At 40.8% G+C, this 13,997-nt stretch overlaps 2 protein-coding genes across 2 annotated transcripts; both read left to right on the top strand.

Annotated features, from left to right (window-relative positions):
• Positions 1-1,458: 1,458 nt before the first annotated feature.
• Positions 1,459-6,258, top strand: LOC108705858 (ribosomal protein S6 kinase beta-1-like). The gene is made up of 4 exons (XM_041570965.1): positions 1,459-1,554; positions 2,868-2,990; positions 3,981-4,169; positions 6,031-6,258. Exons 1-4 carry the CDS (start codon positions 1,513-1,515, stop codon positions 6,043-6,045), a joined length of 369 nt encoding a protein of 122 aa, XP_041426899.1. The 5' UTR covers positions 1,459-1,512; the 3' UTR covers positions 6,046-6,258.
• On the top strand, positions 6,240-12,690 carry LOC121396396 (protein kinase C delta type-like). Its single transcript, XM_041571262.1, has 9 exons — positions 6,240-6,810; positions 7,981-8,087; positions 8,488-8,652; positions 9,598-9,689; positions 9,886-9,948; positions 10,065-10,203; positions 11,139-11,330; positions 11,438-11,566; positions 12,094-12,690. The coding sequence occupies exons 1-9, from the start codon at positions 6,240-6,242 to the stop codon at positions 12,223-12,225; spliced, it is 1,590 nt and encodes a 529-aa protein (XP_041427196.1). The 3' UTR covers positions 12,226-12,690.
• The last annotated feature ends 1,307 nt before the right edge of the window (positions 12,691-13,997 follow it).

The raw sequence follows: 13,997 nt of genomic DNA, 5'->3' as shown, positions 1-13,997 counted from the left end.
TGTGATTTTGCCTACTCACTGGCTCCAGTTAATTTCAGTGGAATTTTTGCAGTTTCACAAAGGGAAAGTTGCCAGCTTGCTAACAATGGCTAGATTACTGCTTTCCTTGTTCAGATTAACAGTGCACTTGTTAAAGGAGATTTTTCGGGGAGATTTAGTTGGCTGGCGACTTATCGCCTCTTCTTTGGGGCGAGATTCCGCCTGCTACAATGAAAAAACGCCTGCGGCACGGCCTCACAAGAAAACTTTGGGCGATTTTGGAAAACAAAATGCCGCGAGTGCCATGCACAGGCGTTTTTTCATTGTAGCAGGCGGAAGACACGGGGAAACAGTTCGGGAAGAAGAGGCGATTAGTCGTTGGGTGACTCAATCTCACAGTGTGTCCTTACCCTAAAGGTTAGGCTGAAGACACACTCAGATTCGGGGAGATTTAGTCACCTGCAGGCCGAGGCCACAAAGGCCCGGGCCTAGGGTGGCATTCCGCCCAGCAGCTTACCGGGGAGTAAAGCTACCCAGCGCTCCGATGCAGGCGTGCAGGCAGTGTTGTACTGGCCCACCGGGATACCAGGAAAACTCCTGGTGGGCCCAGGTGTCAGGGGACCCTCTTACTTCTAACCTTTTGGCCTATTTCATGGTCATTCCCTAATGCTTAATAATGGAAGAGAATAGTAAGTAGAATAATAAGGTTGAGTAAGGAGAGGAGGAATAATAGTTTGGAAAGTGGGCCCACTGTCTGTTTTCTGGTGGACCCCTGGCATCCCAGTATGACACTGAGCTCATGTGCGCTTGCAACAGACAGGGGGGCGCTAGGACCGTGCGGCCTTGGGGCCCCTGCCAACTAAATCTGGTCTTGTTCGCCCCGGCGATAAATCGCCTCTTCTTTGGGGCAACTCATCTCCTGGAACTGCCTTCCCACCGGCTAGAATGTGAATCGCTGGTGGGATGGCACTCGGAGCACTTCGTTGTTCAAAGTCACGCGAAGTTTCCTCATGAGGCAACTTCGGGACGACTTTGGAAAACAAAGCGCATCGATAGGCAGTTCAGGGAAATTAATCGACCCTAAGAGGTGATTTGTCGCTGGGCGACTAATCTCCCCACATCTGATTGTGTGTCTTTGCCCTTAATATAGAAGAATTGCATTTAAAAAAAATTGTTTTTCTGGACATTTTATTGCAAATTTCTGCAAAAACCCTACTAGTCCCACCCATCTGTTCCACTTCTTGCCCTCTGAATTCTCTTGCTGTGAAGGGGAGCCGGCAGCACTCAGCACACTACAGTGTAGGATAGTAACCAATCAGCACCTAGGCTGACCTGATTGGGAAATAAAGGGGCCATTTTTAAAGGGATCCTGTCATCGGAAAACATGTTTTTTTCAAAATGCATCAGTTAATAGTGCTACTCCAGCAGAATTCTGCACTGAAATCCATTTCTCAACAGATTTTTTTTTATATTCAATTTTGAAATCTGACATGGGGCTAGACATTTTTTCAATGTCTGCTCCCCAGTGCTCTCATGTTCTTTCCCAGCCAATTACCTCTGCTTCAGATTACGAGGGTGGGTGCACTTCCACTTTATCATCAAACAGCTTCCTCTTCATTCACACTAGTGACCACTATTTGGGCTGAGCTTAGGGCAATGTTTGATTTACCCATTTGTTATGGGTTAAGCGGTTTACATATAGCAACACTCAGATGTTGACTTGAAAACAACAGACCAATAAATAATGCCTGCTGATTGGTTGCTGTGGGTACTAGACCAAGGGTAAACTTTGTACCTAATACTGCATTAACTATACACAGGCTGATTTAAGGTGCCAATTCACCCCCCTTCAAACAGAGTTGGCAGCTTATCTGCCTGTGTGTGGACCCTCCATACTAGACCTCACCAAATAAGCAGATGTTCAGGTGCATTGACTGCTAGATTGATCATGGGTGGGGTATTGACATAATTGAGCATGGTTTGGGGGTTAATCTGAATTCTCTACTAGAGTTTTGTGGCTTGTTCATCATTCATTATGGCACTTTATGATTTGTTATTATTCTGGATTGAGATGGTCCTGTTTACTTTATACATTGTTACAGGAATGGTTAATTCATGCAATATTTCCTAAATATGAGAATGCTTGTTGTATATAGTGGTAAGAAGACGTGTTCTATATGCCATGCCAGCATCAATCAGCCTTACCTCTTGGGGAAGAAAAATACTGACCCATCAACCCCTCATAAATGATATGCACCCTCCCTAAAATAGGTCAAGGCAGCCCATCCCAGATCAGCATAGCCTAATGCAGCAAGTAAACCAGCAAAGCTGATGTCTGATCAAGATCTGCCATTAAGGTGCCCCTTGCTGACCACAAGGCACTGTTTGAGCATTGTTATATACAGCTCTGTGATTTGTTATTTCCACTTCTTTCTTTCCTTTATAATATTTATATATATATATTTGATACAAATAACCTAACTCAATAATCTATGCTGAATAATCATGTTGAAAGTAAAACATTACTATTATTACTATTGTGTTCTCTTAGCAACTCTAGAACTTTAGTCTGTCCTATGTCCCAGTCCATTATTTGGAAAATAATTACTGTCATTCAAATGTCTCTGTATCTGTATATTCTGTATCTATATATTTATTTTTCAAGGAACCCTTAAAAGCCCAATTACTATTAAGAGCAATTAATTGGGTTAAAACGTATTGAACCTCCCATTTAATTAATGGGAAAAGATCAGCAGGATGTGATTGACTTTAAAGCTCAAAATCGCATTTGGATCTCAGACAAACCTACTGAAACATACATACATTAAGTTTAAGAAATTAATAGGGACTGTATAAGGGTCACTAGCTTCATTATCTTTATATTACAGAGACAGCTAACCCTGAATATTTTATTGGACCATCAAGAACACATTAAAATCTGTGACTTCAGCCTGGTAAAGCAGAGCATAACAAGTGGCTGGGCCGGAATCATGGAATACATGGCGCCAGAGGTAAGATATGCAATTACAGTTTTTTTACAATAAAAGCAAGTATAGGAGGGTAACAAAATAGAATACAAATTCAAGTTGATGTCTTTCAAAGACATAGAGGTTCCTCTGTTGGACAAATAATGAAAGAGTAGTACATGGGGAGGGGGTGTTAGATACCTACTGTTTGAAAGAAACTGCAGAGTTCATTCTTTATAGATTCCAGGCTGCCAGGTTACATATATATTACATAAATATATATGTAGGCTCTATTGTGGCTTCTTCAGATTCCTAGACTTGAGCATGCATATAATAGTTACATTTTCGTAACTATTATATGCACTATTACGGAGGCTAAGGAAGTTCTAAGAAGATGGCGGTGGGACATTTACAAAGAAAGATCCACAGACCGATAATTTTTTTTAGGAATAGGAGCACCAGAAAGTTACAATTGAATACACTCAGGGTTCCTAATGAACCCCAACGTGTATTATTATTTACTTGCCATTAACAGCCACATTCATTTTTATATATTTTATATGTATCTATGAATATACCTGCATGTTAGCATTCACTTTGAAAGATTTAATTTATGACAGACATATGAAATAGCCATGCTAAACAGCACATCAATATACCAAGAGTAAATGTACTGTAAGTACTTGTAGCTAATAGGCCAGTGGACAGAATCAGCTTAACTGCATCATAAACATTTCTATAACTCACTCACAGAGCTTTAGTGCCACTCACATTTTGCCAGACAACATCCATATTTGCTGACACAGTTTCTATTACCTGTGACTGAGTTATACCCATACAGCATGGGCATGGCTCTGGCAAATGTGACAATTCTGATCCACACTAGAGAAGCTAACTGGTCTCATGCATTACTCACTGCACTCCATATGCTTAATGGGCAGCTGAATCCATTAAACTCTGTTGCCAATATTATCCCAGCAGACATAATTAAAAGGTGACATTTCGAACTTGGTAAGTGATTTTTTTTCTTTTCAGATTCTAAAGAGAAAAGCATACAATGCAACAGTAGACTGGTGGTTGTTTGGCGTCACCATCTGTGAAATGGCCACTGGTATGGCACCCTTCAACAACAGTGACACCAAGGAGCTTATTAATTCCATCAAATTCTGTGATCCAGAGCTACCTGATTGGCTGGATGAAGATCTAAAACATCTTCTGGGACAGGTGAATAGTGACAGAAGGATAGAAGTATTGCCTCATTCAAAAAACTATATTTATGCTCTATTACCGCTCAATTGCTGGTTGGGAAATACAAATCAGAAATGCTAAGTGCCCTGGGTGAATAGCATTGACTAATGAAATATGTGAATCATAAAGCAGTGCGATTATCTCTCACTTTAATCTATAAAACAAGGTTAAAGTAACACTGAAAAAGAAGGTATCAAACTCCATTTATCTGAAATAACTTTTAATTGACCATTTGTAAGAAATGGCGAACTCCTCTTTAGATAATCACAGGGGACGTCATGCTGAAGGTGGCTGTGGCCACGGTCCGGGTCCGGAGGGGGATTTGCGGCAGGGTCGGGGCTTGGGAGGGTCCTGAGACAGCAGCCCCAGTGGGCCCCCCAGTATAACCCTAGATGTTGCTCTCAGTGGCCTCACTTCTTTTTGAATTCCAGGCTTTGAGGAAAGTATTGTTTACATAAAAACCAAGTGTACTGCCAAACCTCCTGTAGGCTGCCAGTCCACATAGGGCCTACCACTCACAGCACTTCTTTGTAATCACACATTTGAATGTGGTTTACAAGTAAAAATGGTTGGTGACCCCTGATCTAGAGGGACATGTAGAGAAACATGGGGGAAAATTCACTAAAGGACAAAGTGAATAACGTTAGCGTAAATTCGCCAGCGTGATGTCATTTCGGGACTTCACCGATTTACTTACAGGAACAGGCATACATTTGCTAGTGAAGGAGATAGACTCTATTGCTACTTCGCACTCTAACGCCAGGCGAATTTTCAATCATGCGACTGGACGTAATTACGCAAATTCATTAAGATGCAGATTTTAATGAACGTTACCTCTTGCGCCAGACTTGCCTTGGCCACTTCAGACCAGGCAAAGTGCAATAGAGTAGATAGGAGTCCCAAAAAACACTGGTGACTTTTCACTTTTTCAGGGTGATAGGCTGCAAAAGATCGAAATTTTTTTTTAGGGTACCCGACTACATTTCCTAACATATGACACATAAACTATACACTGGGCACATGTGTAGGGCAATATAACAACTCTATTTTCTTTTATTAAGGTTCCCTGGGCTTGTGTAGTATAATGTATTTGCTGCAACATATACGTCCATAGAACTTTAACTTCCCGCCATATGCAAATTAGCCAACGTTAGCGCACCTTCACTTTGCTTGCCGAAGTAATGCTAGCAAAACTTCGCCACCGTTCGGCGCCCTGGATGCAACTTTGCATTTTAGTGAATTAGCGTTGTCCTGGCAAATTTTCGCCTGGTGAAGTGTGGTGATGAGAGCAAAGCCGTTGCTGGTGAATTTCTGGAGGTTAATGAATTTGCCCCTTGGAGTCACAGAACCAAAGGTTAACACTGTGTCATCTACATATTTATCTTTTGAAGGACCCCTTATTGTATTGTTTATTGGAACTCTAGATAATAAATTAAAATAGGGAGTGGGATGTGACTGACCTTGTAATAATTCCTGTAATGATGCTATTTCATTTTCTTACCCTGCACTTTGGGGTATGTAAATATCCTAATATGGGGTAAATCCATTTCATGCCAGTGAATTGACAGTGACAATGACAGTAAATTACTTCCCATGCTTATAAAAGCCAATGTGAATGGACTTTCATATATTAAACAGCTCCGAATCAGATTCTTGAATCTAGACACAGACTGGACAAATGGAATGAAGTATAGGAAAGCCGATAAACGAATATAATGGCTAGGGGTTGATATCTGCACTTCCTAATCTTATGGATATACTGTAGACTTGCTGAATAAGAGTTCACTGTAACTATAACTGACTGAACCTGGCTCTGCACTGCAATGTTAACTTACAGCCTGTGCCCAGGTGATGATGTCATCAGGTGGCACCTTCCACTAAGCAAGAGACCTCAACCGTTATGACAGTTGGTGTGACAGCGTCCGAGAGAGAAGAAGCAGAAGAGAGAGAGCTCCAGTGGATTTCAAGAGAATATGAAGAGAATACATTCTAATTCCATCGATTCGGATCCCCCACCTTCAAAGGAGAAGAAGAGAAGAGAAGACCATGAAGAAGAGCAAGAAGAAAGCCCAGAAAGAGAAGATAGAGAGCAGTTTGGAGGAACAGCTATCAGAGAAGGGCTGCAGGGAGGAGAGCATACCCTCTGGTTTCAAAGATTCTGACCCCCAGCCCTCAAAGGTGAAGAAAAGAAAAGAAGACCATGAAGAAGAGGGAGAAGAAAACCAGAAGGAGAGGAGAGAGAGCAGTTTGGAGAAACAGCTGCCAAAGAAGGGCTGCAGGGAGGAGAGCATACCCTCTGGTTTCAAAGATTCAGACCCCCAGCCCTCAAAGGTGAAGAAAAGAAGAAAAGAACATGAAGAAGAGGGAGAAGAAAACCAGAAGGAGAGGAGAGAGAGCAGCTTGGAGAAACAGCTGCCAGGTAAGGGCTGCAGGGAGGAGAGCATACTTTCTGGTCTCAAAGATTCAGATCCGCAGTCCTCAAAGGTGAAGAAAAGTGAAGACCACGAAGAAGAGGAAGGAAAAAAACAGAAGAAGAAGAGAGAGAGGAGTGTAGATGACCATCTGCAGGTTGAGTGCTACAGGGAGAAGAAACAGAGAAGGCAGGAGACTGATGAAGGTAAAGAAAAATCACTTAAAAATGCCTAAATAGCAAAAATGAGTAGGTCACATGATTGCCAACTGCCTCTAATTTACTGGTGCAATCACTGTTTAGGACCCAGATACTGACATAAGTGTAACATAAAATCAAATATATAGATTGAGGGCCCTCTTTACTCATATTGGTATTTGCTTGTTTCTGTAGGATTGTTGGTACTGTATGTGTATTATATACACTGGTTTATTGTAAAGCATTGTGACATTTGTTGGTGTTTTATAAATACATGTTGGTCATAATAACTGATTATAAAGGCAACAGTCAAAGGGAATAAAACAGCAAGCAGCTTGGAGCAGTGTATTTGAACTTGAAATTAAATATCTGATTGGTTCCTATGGGTAATTGCTCTGATGCAATTTAACACCTACAGTATGTTCTATATGAAATAAAACGTTGCCTAGGTGCAAGGACCCATAATAGCCAATGAGATGTTTGCCTTTGACCAGTAAATACTTTCTGCTGATTGGTTGGTATCGGTGACTAGACATGTACCAGTTTTGCAGTATTTACTACTTAATCCTATAGGGTAGATTTTTTAAATTCTAAATTGCACCAGTGGCGATACCCACATCAACTAATAAAAGCAGTGCTTTAATTTTCTAATATTTGCTAACTAGTAGTCAATTGTTTAAAGCTAATAGCTAATTGGTTGCTACTGGCAACTGTAATTTAGCACCTATGTTAATTCATGAGCTTTTTATAAATCTCCTCTGCTTTCCTTCCTATACATTTTGGGGGATCTGCCTGCATTGGGTCTTTAAACATCTGCAGATGGTGGATCAGTTAACTCTTATTTTACATATAGTTTGTAATGTGTATGCGCTAATGCAGAACACATGGACCCTGGAATAATCTTATGCACATGGATCATCAAGGACATGTTAAAATCTGTGACTTTGGCCTATCAACTGGCTGGGCCGGAACCATGCATGGCCACAATTTGTCTTTTAACCATTTGAAAAGGTTCTCCTGTGCTGTTTGTGAAAGAAGAGTTACAGTTTTACAGTGCATTAAGTGCAGTACATGGGAGCATCAAAATTCATTATTAGCTATTGAACTATTAACTATGGGAGCTCTTCATTAACTATTATTATTCAATAAGGTGCAAATAACATTTATTTTCCTTTCTAGGAGAAGCTGGACCTGTGAGTGCAGAAGCTCAACCTTCAAGGCTAAACCCGCTCAGTATCTCCAGTTACAACTTCTACTCTAAGTTGGGAGCAGGAGGATATGGCAAAGTAAGTGATTGGTTTCCATTAAACACAATTTTTCTTGTAGGGTTTAAATCCTAAATGTGGTAGAAAGCAAAAACATGTTGTGCTCTGGGGCCAGATTTACACAGCGGTCACCCCATGGCCCGCTATCATTTGTCGCCACCATCCCCTCCCTTTTATTAGCTCAAATTTTCATCACCGGGACCAGAATAATGTGGATTGCCGCACGGGAAATTAAAAAAACTATTGTATCTCCTGAGCATCCCCAGTATTTCTGAACCAATGTGGGTGTGGTTGGGCAGCATGCTGCCCCCTAAAATCCTGCCGCCCTAGGCCCGGGCCTTGGTGGCCTCACCACAAATCCGGGCCTGCATCTTTGTGCTTAAAATACACAGTAATATTAACTTTTTTCTTGCTTTTTTAGGTAATGCTGGCTTCGTTAGGAGACAGGAGGCCATATGTGGCTGTAAAATCTGTCGGCAAACCAGAGCTCCCAGATTACAGCTGCCTTCTCTCTGAGTCTCAAGTGCTGAACATCGGCAGACACAGCCCATTTCTTTGCCAAGGCTTTGCCGCTTTTCAAACCCAGGTACAACATTGACTCCATATTGCCATTTAGTTTGTAATACTGTTCCTCTGTATCCCCTAGATGATGGCTTTAGTCATACATCTGATCCCCTTACATAATGTCCCATATATTATATATATTATAACCATTACAAATGACATGACACATATAATAACCAAACTGATTATACAGTATAGTTCCATACACATAATATAATGCCTCCTTGCCTTGTACACCCCTTACATGTTCAGGCAGGATTTATATATCCAGTACTGCATTCTGCCTGCAGGGTTTAATAACAACATGCAGGATATCCTCAAACTACCCACAATATTAATGATCTAATGCCATATATTCACATTTTAGATGTTGTTCTTATTGTGCAGCAAGTACAAAAACAGATATTTTGGCCCACCTTATTTGGCTTTATATTAAAGGGGTTGTTCACCTTTAAATTAACTTTCTTATGATGTAGAGAATGATATTCTGAGACAATTTGCAATTGGTTTTCATTTGTGGTTTTTGAGTTCTTCAGCTCTTTATTTAGCTGCTCTCCAATTTGTAATTTCAGCAATCTCGTTGCTAGGGTCCAAAGTACCCTAGCAACCATGCACTGATTTGAATAAGAGACAGGAATATGAATAGGAGAGGCATGAATAGAAAGATGAGTAATGACAAGTAGCAATAACAATAAATGTGTAGCTTTACAGAGCATTTGATTTTAGATGGGGTCAGTGACCCCCATTTGAAAGCTGGAAAGGGTCAGAAGAAAAAGGCAAATAACTAATAAAGTAAAACATATAAATAATGAAGACCAATTGCTAAGAATTGGACATTCTACAATATACTAAATTTACCTCAATGGTGAACCACCGCTTTAATGTAATTAAAAAAATATGTACTACCCTATGTTGTTGTAAGTGTTTCCTTCTCTCCTTCACTCTTTCCATTTGTCTTTGTAACCAGTGGCATGCCTTCTTTGTAATGGAGTACCTGAGTGGGGGAAGCCTTGAGGATGAGCTGATGCGACACGGGACGCTGCCCATAGAGAGAGTACGGTAAGTATTACATGGCACTAGTACAATATGACTTATAGATAGCTTTATACCATTTGTGCCTATAAGAAGGTGTATAAAATGTGTACACTTCTGCACTAGGGAGCATCATAGTCAAATTTAAATTTTTTTTTCTCATTTTCTTAAAAGAAAGCTAATGAATTCCAGTTAATTTAACCATTATTTCCCTGTTTAAAAGGTTCCACTCTGCGGAGATGATTTGCGGCCTACAATACCTGCACGGCCTCGGGATTATCCATCGGTCAGTATAAATGTCTTCATTTCTGTAACATTCTACAGCAGAGGCCGCACACAGGTTGCTCTGCAAATCAGCAGCCTTCATCTTTTTTTGTTACTCCTTTTATCTTTATATTACAGAGACATCAAACCCATGAATGTTCTATTGGACCATCAAGGACACGTTAAAATCTGTGACTTTGGCCTGGCAAAGCAAAGCATCTTTGATGGTGACCTAACAACTGGCCGGGCCGGAACCATAGAATACATGGCGCCAGAGGTGAGATATGCAATTAGAGATTATTTACATGGGTATTTATTTTCTGTCTGTGAATATACCTTCATGTCAGTGCTTTCACAGGCTGTATTTATTACAGACATATAAAATAGCCATGCTAAACAGCACATCAATATACCAAGAGTAAATATACTGTAGTTACTGGTAGCTAATAGGCCTGTGGAGAGAACCAGCTTAACAGCATCAAATTTTTTCTTATATGACAAACATTTTTATTACTTTACATTGAGCTTTGGTGTCACTCACATATTGCCAGGCATCATCCATATTTGCTGACTTGGTTTCTATTACCTGTGACTGAGCTATACACATAAGGGCCGGATTTGGATAGTGGGCGCCCCTATCTGTGGGCCAACCGTGCAGTCCTAGCACCCACCTCCCACACCGCAGTAAGCACACACGTCAGAACACTGGTGCTCCCCTAATAAATTGTCGCCCTAGGCCCGGGCCTTGGTGGCCTCACCACAAATCCGGGCCTTATACCCATACAGCACTTACTTGGCTCTGGCAAATGTGACAGTTCTGATCCACACTAGAGAAACCAACTGGTCACATGCATTACTCATTACACTCCATGGGGTATATTTATCAAAGAGTGAAGTTAATAGTGAAGTTCCGCCACTAGAGTGAAATTCCGCCACTCTCCATTCATTTATATGGGATTTTTATAGGCGTATTTATCAAAGGGTGAACTTTCACTTCACCCATTGATAAATACGCCTTTCAAAATCCCATAGAAATTAATTGAGAGCTGCGGAATTTCACTCTAGTGGCGGAACTTCACTCTTTGATAAATTTACCCCCATATGCTCAATGGGCATCTGAATCCGTTAAACTCTGTTGCCAAAATTATCCCAGGATACTTACTTAAAACCACCATTTTACAACTTGGTAAATGATTCTTTTTCTTTTCTAAGATGCTGAACAGAAAAACATACAATGCAGCAGTAGACTGGTGGTCATTTGGCATCACCATCTGCAAAATAACCACTGGAATGTCACCGTTTCACAACAGCGGGAACATGGATCAGCTCATTTGTTCCATCAAAAACCATGAACCCAATATACCCGACTGGCTGGATGAAGATCTAAAACATCTTCTGGGGCAGGTGAGTAATGGCAGAGGGATAAAAGTATTGACATATTCACTAATAAATGTATTCTCCATTTCTGCTTAATTTGCTGGGATTTAAATAATTGTCCATTCATCCTTTAGCTACTAGAAAAGAATCGGAAGCAACGCCTTGGTGTTCGAGGAAACATCAGATGCCACCCATTCTACAAAGCTATTGATTGGGCGGCGCTGGAAGAGGAAGGATTGCAACCCCCTTACCAGCCGAGAACAGTAAGTACATGGTTGGGGAATAATAATGACAAATGATTATAGCATTGACTAGTGAAGTCAGAAAGCAGTGGCTTTAGTTTGTGGAACTTGTATTTAACCCTATAGGAAAACCTATAAACATAAGGCTGAAGGGATGCTTTGTGGGTACAGGTAATGAGATTATTAAAATGTCTGAACCTTCTGGATTCTTCCAAATCTGTTTTAAATTAGCCCTACAATATCCCATACAAAAAAAAAGCTCTGAATATTTGAAACCACTAGGGTTGTTATAGCACTGGTATCTACAAAAGAAGTCTCTGCACAGGCAAACAATATAATACTGCCATCTACAAATGTTGTATTTTGCAATTGTAATCTATTTTGTATAGTGATGTGAAATACATGGCAAACTGAAACTCAAAGTGCTGTATTAATAGAATCAAAATGCTTCATATGGACTTCTAAAAACAAATCCAATGACTGTTCTCTTGTTCATAATAGATTTTTAGCATTGTCTTGATTAAAATTATTTTTCCCTTTTAATGCAGCCATCACCAGACCTATTCCAGCCGTGTAAAGAGAAGCTGTCATTCCTGGAGTACAAGGAGGATGAAGGAACATCAGGGGGCAGTGACACCATTGCCGGCTTCTCATTTCAAAGTTCCACCTGGCTGACGTAAGTATGTGTAGGAGTTTAATCCAGCCAATAAAAACAATTTACTATTCCATCAGCACAGGTTTTATGGGACAGTGGACATAATTGTGGGCTGCAAGAACTTTTCCGCTTGCTGCATGAAGGCCAGATCATCTCTTGCGATTCCTGCTTCAACCATCGGCTCCACCTTCACCTGGGATTCCATCTTCCAGGGTATGAGACTGCTGGGTAACATCAGGCCTAGAATTATGAGGGGCAGTCACTCATTTGGCACATCACACGTAAGTATAGGTGGGTATCTTTATGTGAGTGAACGTGAGATATGAAAGGATAAGGGTGTAACAGAAGGCAAAGCAGAGTCTAAGATCACAGCCTGCTTTGTCTTCCTGCACATCATGTCTATGGAACCAATACCCTGTTAGTTATTTATATAGTTCTAAAGTTCTCATAGTTGGGTAGAAATCCAGATCAAGGGTTTTTTTCCATCTGAAGTAAGATGGTTTTTTTTTTTTTTTTACCTTGTCCTGGAAGTTAGTTATTTATATAGCTCTATAGTACTCATAGTTGTTTAGAAATCCAGATCAAGGGTTTTTTCCCATCTGAAGTAAGATGGGGTTTTTTACCTTGTCCTGGTAGTTTTGATGTTAAATGAGCAAAGGGTGGGACATAGACACGTGCAGTTTAAGCCTCGTTTGTTGTCTTTGTTTGTCACGTTTGTCCTGTTGTGTGAGGCGTTACACCCGGCGTGCCGGTAACAAGGTTGAAGCCTTGACGTGGCGTTACTGCTCACATGTATAAACATGTGCTAATTCAACCAATGCTGAGAGTGTGAGTGATGTATTGTTTCATTGGCAGAATTTGTTTCACTTGCTCATAACCTCTTTATCTCTATGATTACAGCATTTGCAGCATTCACTGTTGGAGGCATGTAGGCCCTATGGCAGGCAGTCGGGACAGGGCACTACAACCTATGCCTAGATTGCTTTTTTTACAAGCACTTGGTACAGAGTTCCGCCAGACCCTGGATGCAGTGGCTTTTAGAATATACACTAAAAGGGCACCCTTTTGCCTTGTAATAAATGTCCCCTAACATTACATCTCTTTCATAACCCCTCAAACAAAACAAAGTATAAAATCTGATCTATTAAAAGGTGCTGCTCTCCTTCAGTGGCATAACCATACAGCAGACTCCACAGTTGTGGGGCACCCGGGTCACATGGTCTACTCTATGGTATTTCTCCCACCCCAGCTACTTTAAACTACAAAACGTGCCGCCACCACTGTGAAGGGACTCACTGTTTACAACTTTACTCACAAACTTGTAGCAAGTGGCATTGGAATGATTTCCTTCATTTCTTGCTAAGTTGTGCTTTGTGTGTATGTCTGAGCATGCAATACACTTGAGATGCTTGTGGAAAGATTATTATTTATTTAGCAGGCCCAGGTCATTCATCCAAGACACTGTAATAAAGATAATGGATAGGAAAAGTTAGCGACACTTTGCTTGTATTACTTTTATTTAGATTATTTTTAAATGTTATTATGCTCTTTACTTAAAAAGTGAAGGGAATTTGGTTATTCAGCTAATTAAACAAATCATGTGTTTTCAGTGACACAAGAACAGTCAGCTCCTTGGTAATAGTGCTTATTCTATTTGTAAATTGGTATTCTAAAGGCCCAAATACACGGGCCTATAAAAGCTGGCGACAGACCGAGTCTACAGGCTATTGGCCCGTCTGTGGGGCCATCCAACGGGCGTCCCCGATCAACATCGGGCAAGATAAAAAATCCCATCGG

The sequence above is a fragment of the Xenopus laevis genome, chromosome 7S, assembly GCF_017654675.1.
Source record: "Xenopus laevis strain J_2021 chromosome 7S, Xenopus_laevis_v10.1, whole genome shotgun sequence".
Taxonomy (NCBI): domain Eukaryota; kingdom Metazoa; phylum Chordata; class Amphibia; order Anura; family Pipidae; genus Xenopus; species Xenopus laevis.
The sequence above is the reverse complement of the archived record's forward strand: the minus strand, read 5'-3'. Positions and strand labels throughout refer to the sequence as shown.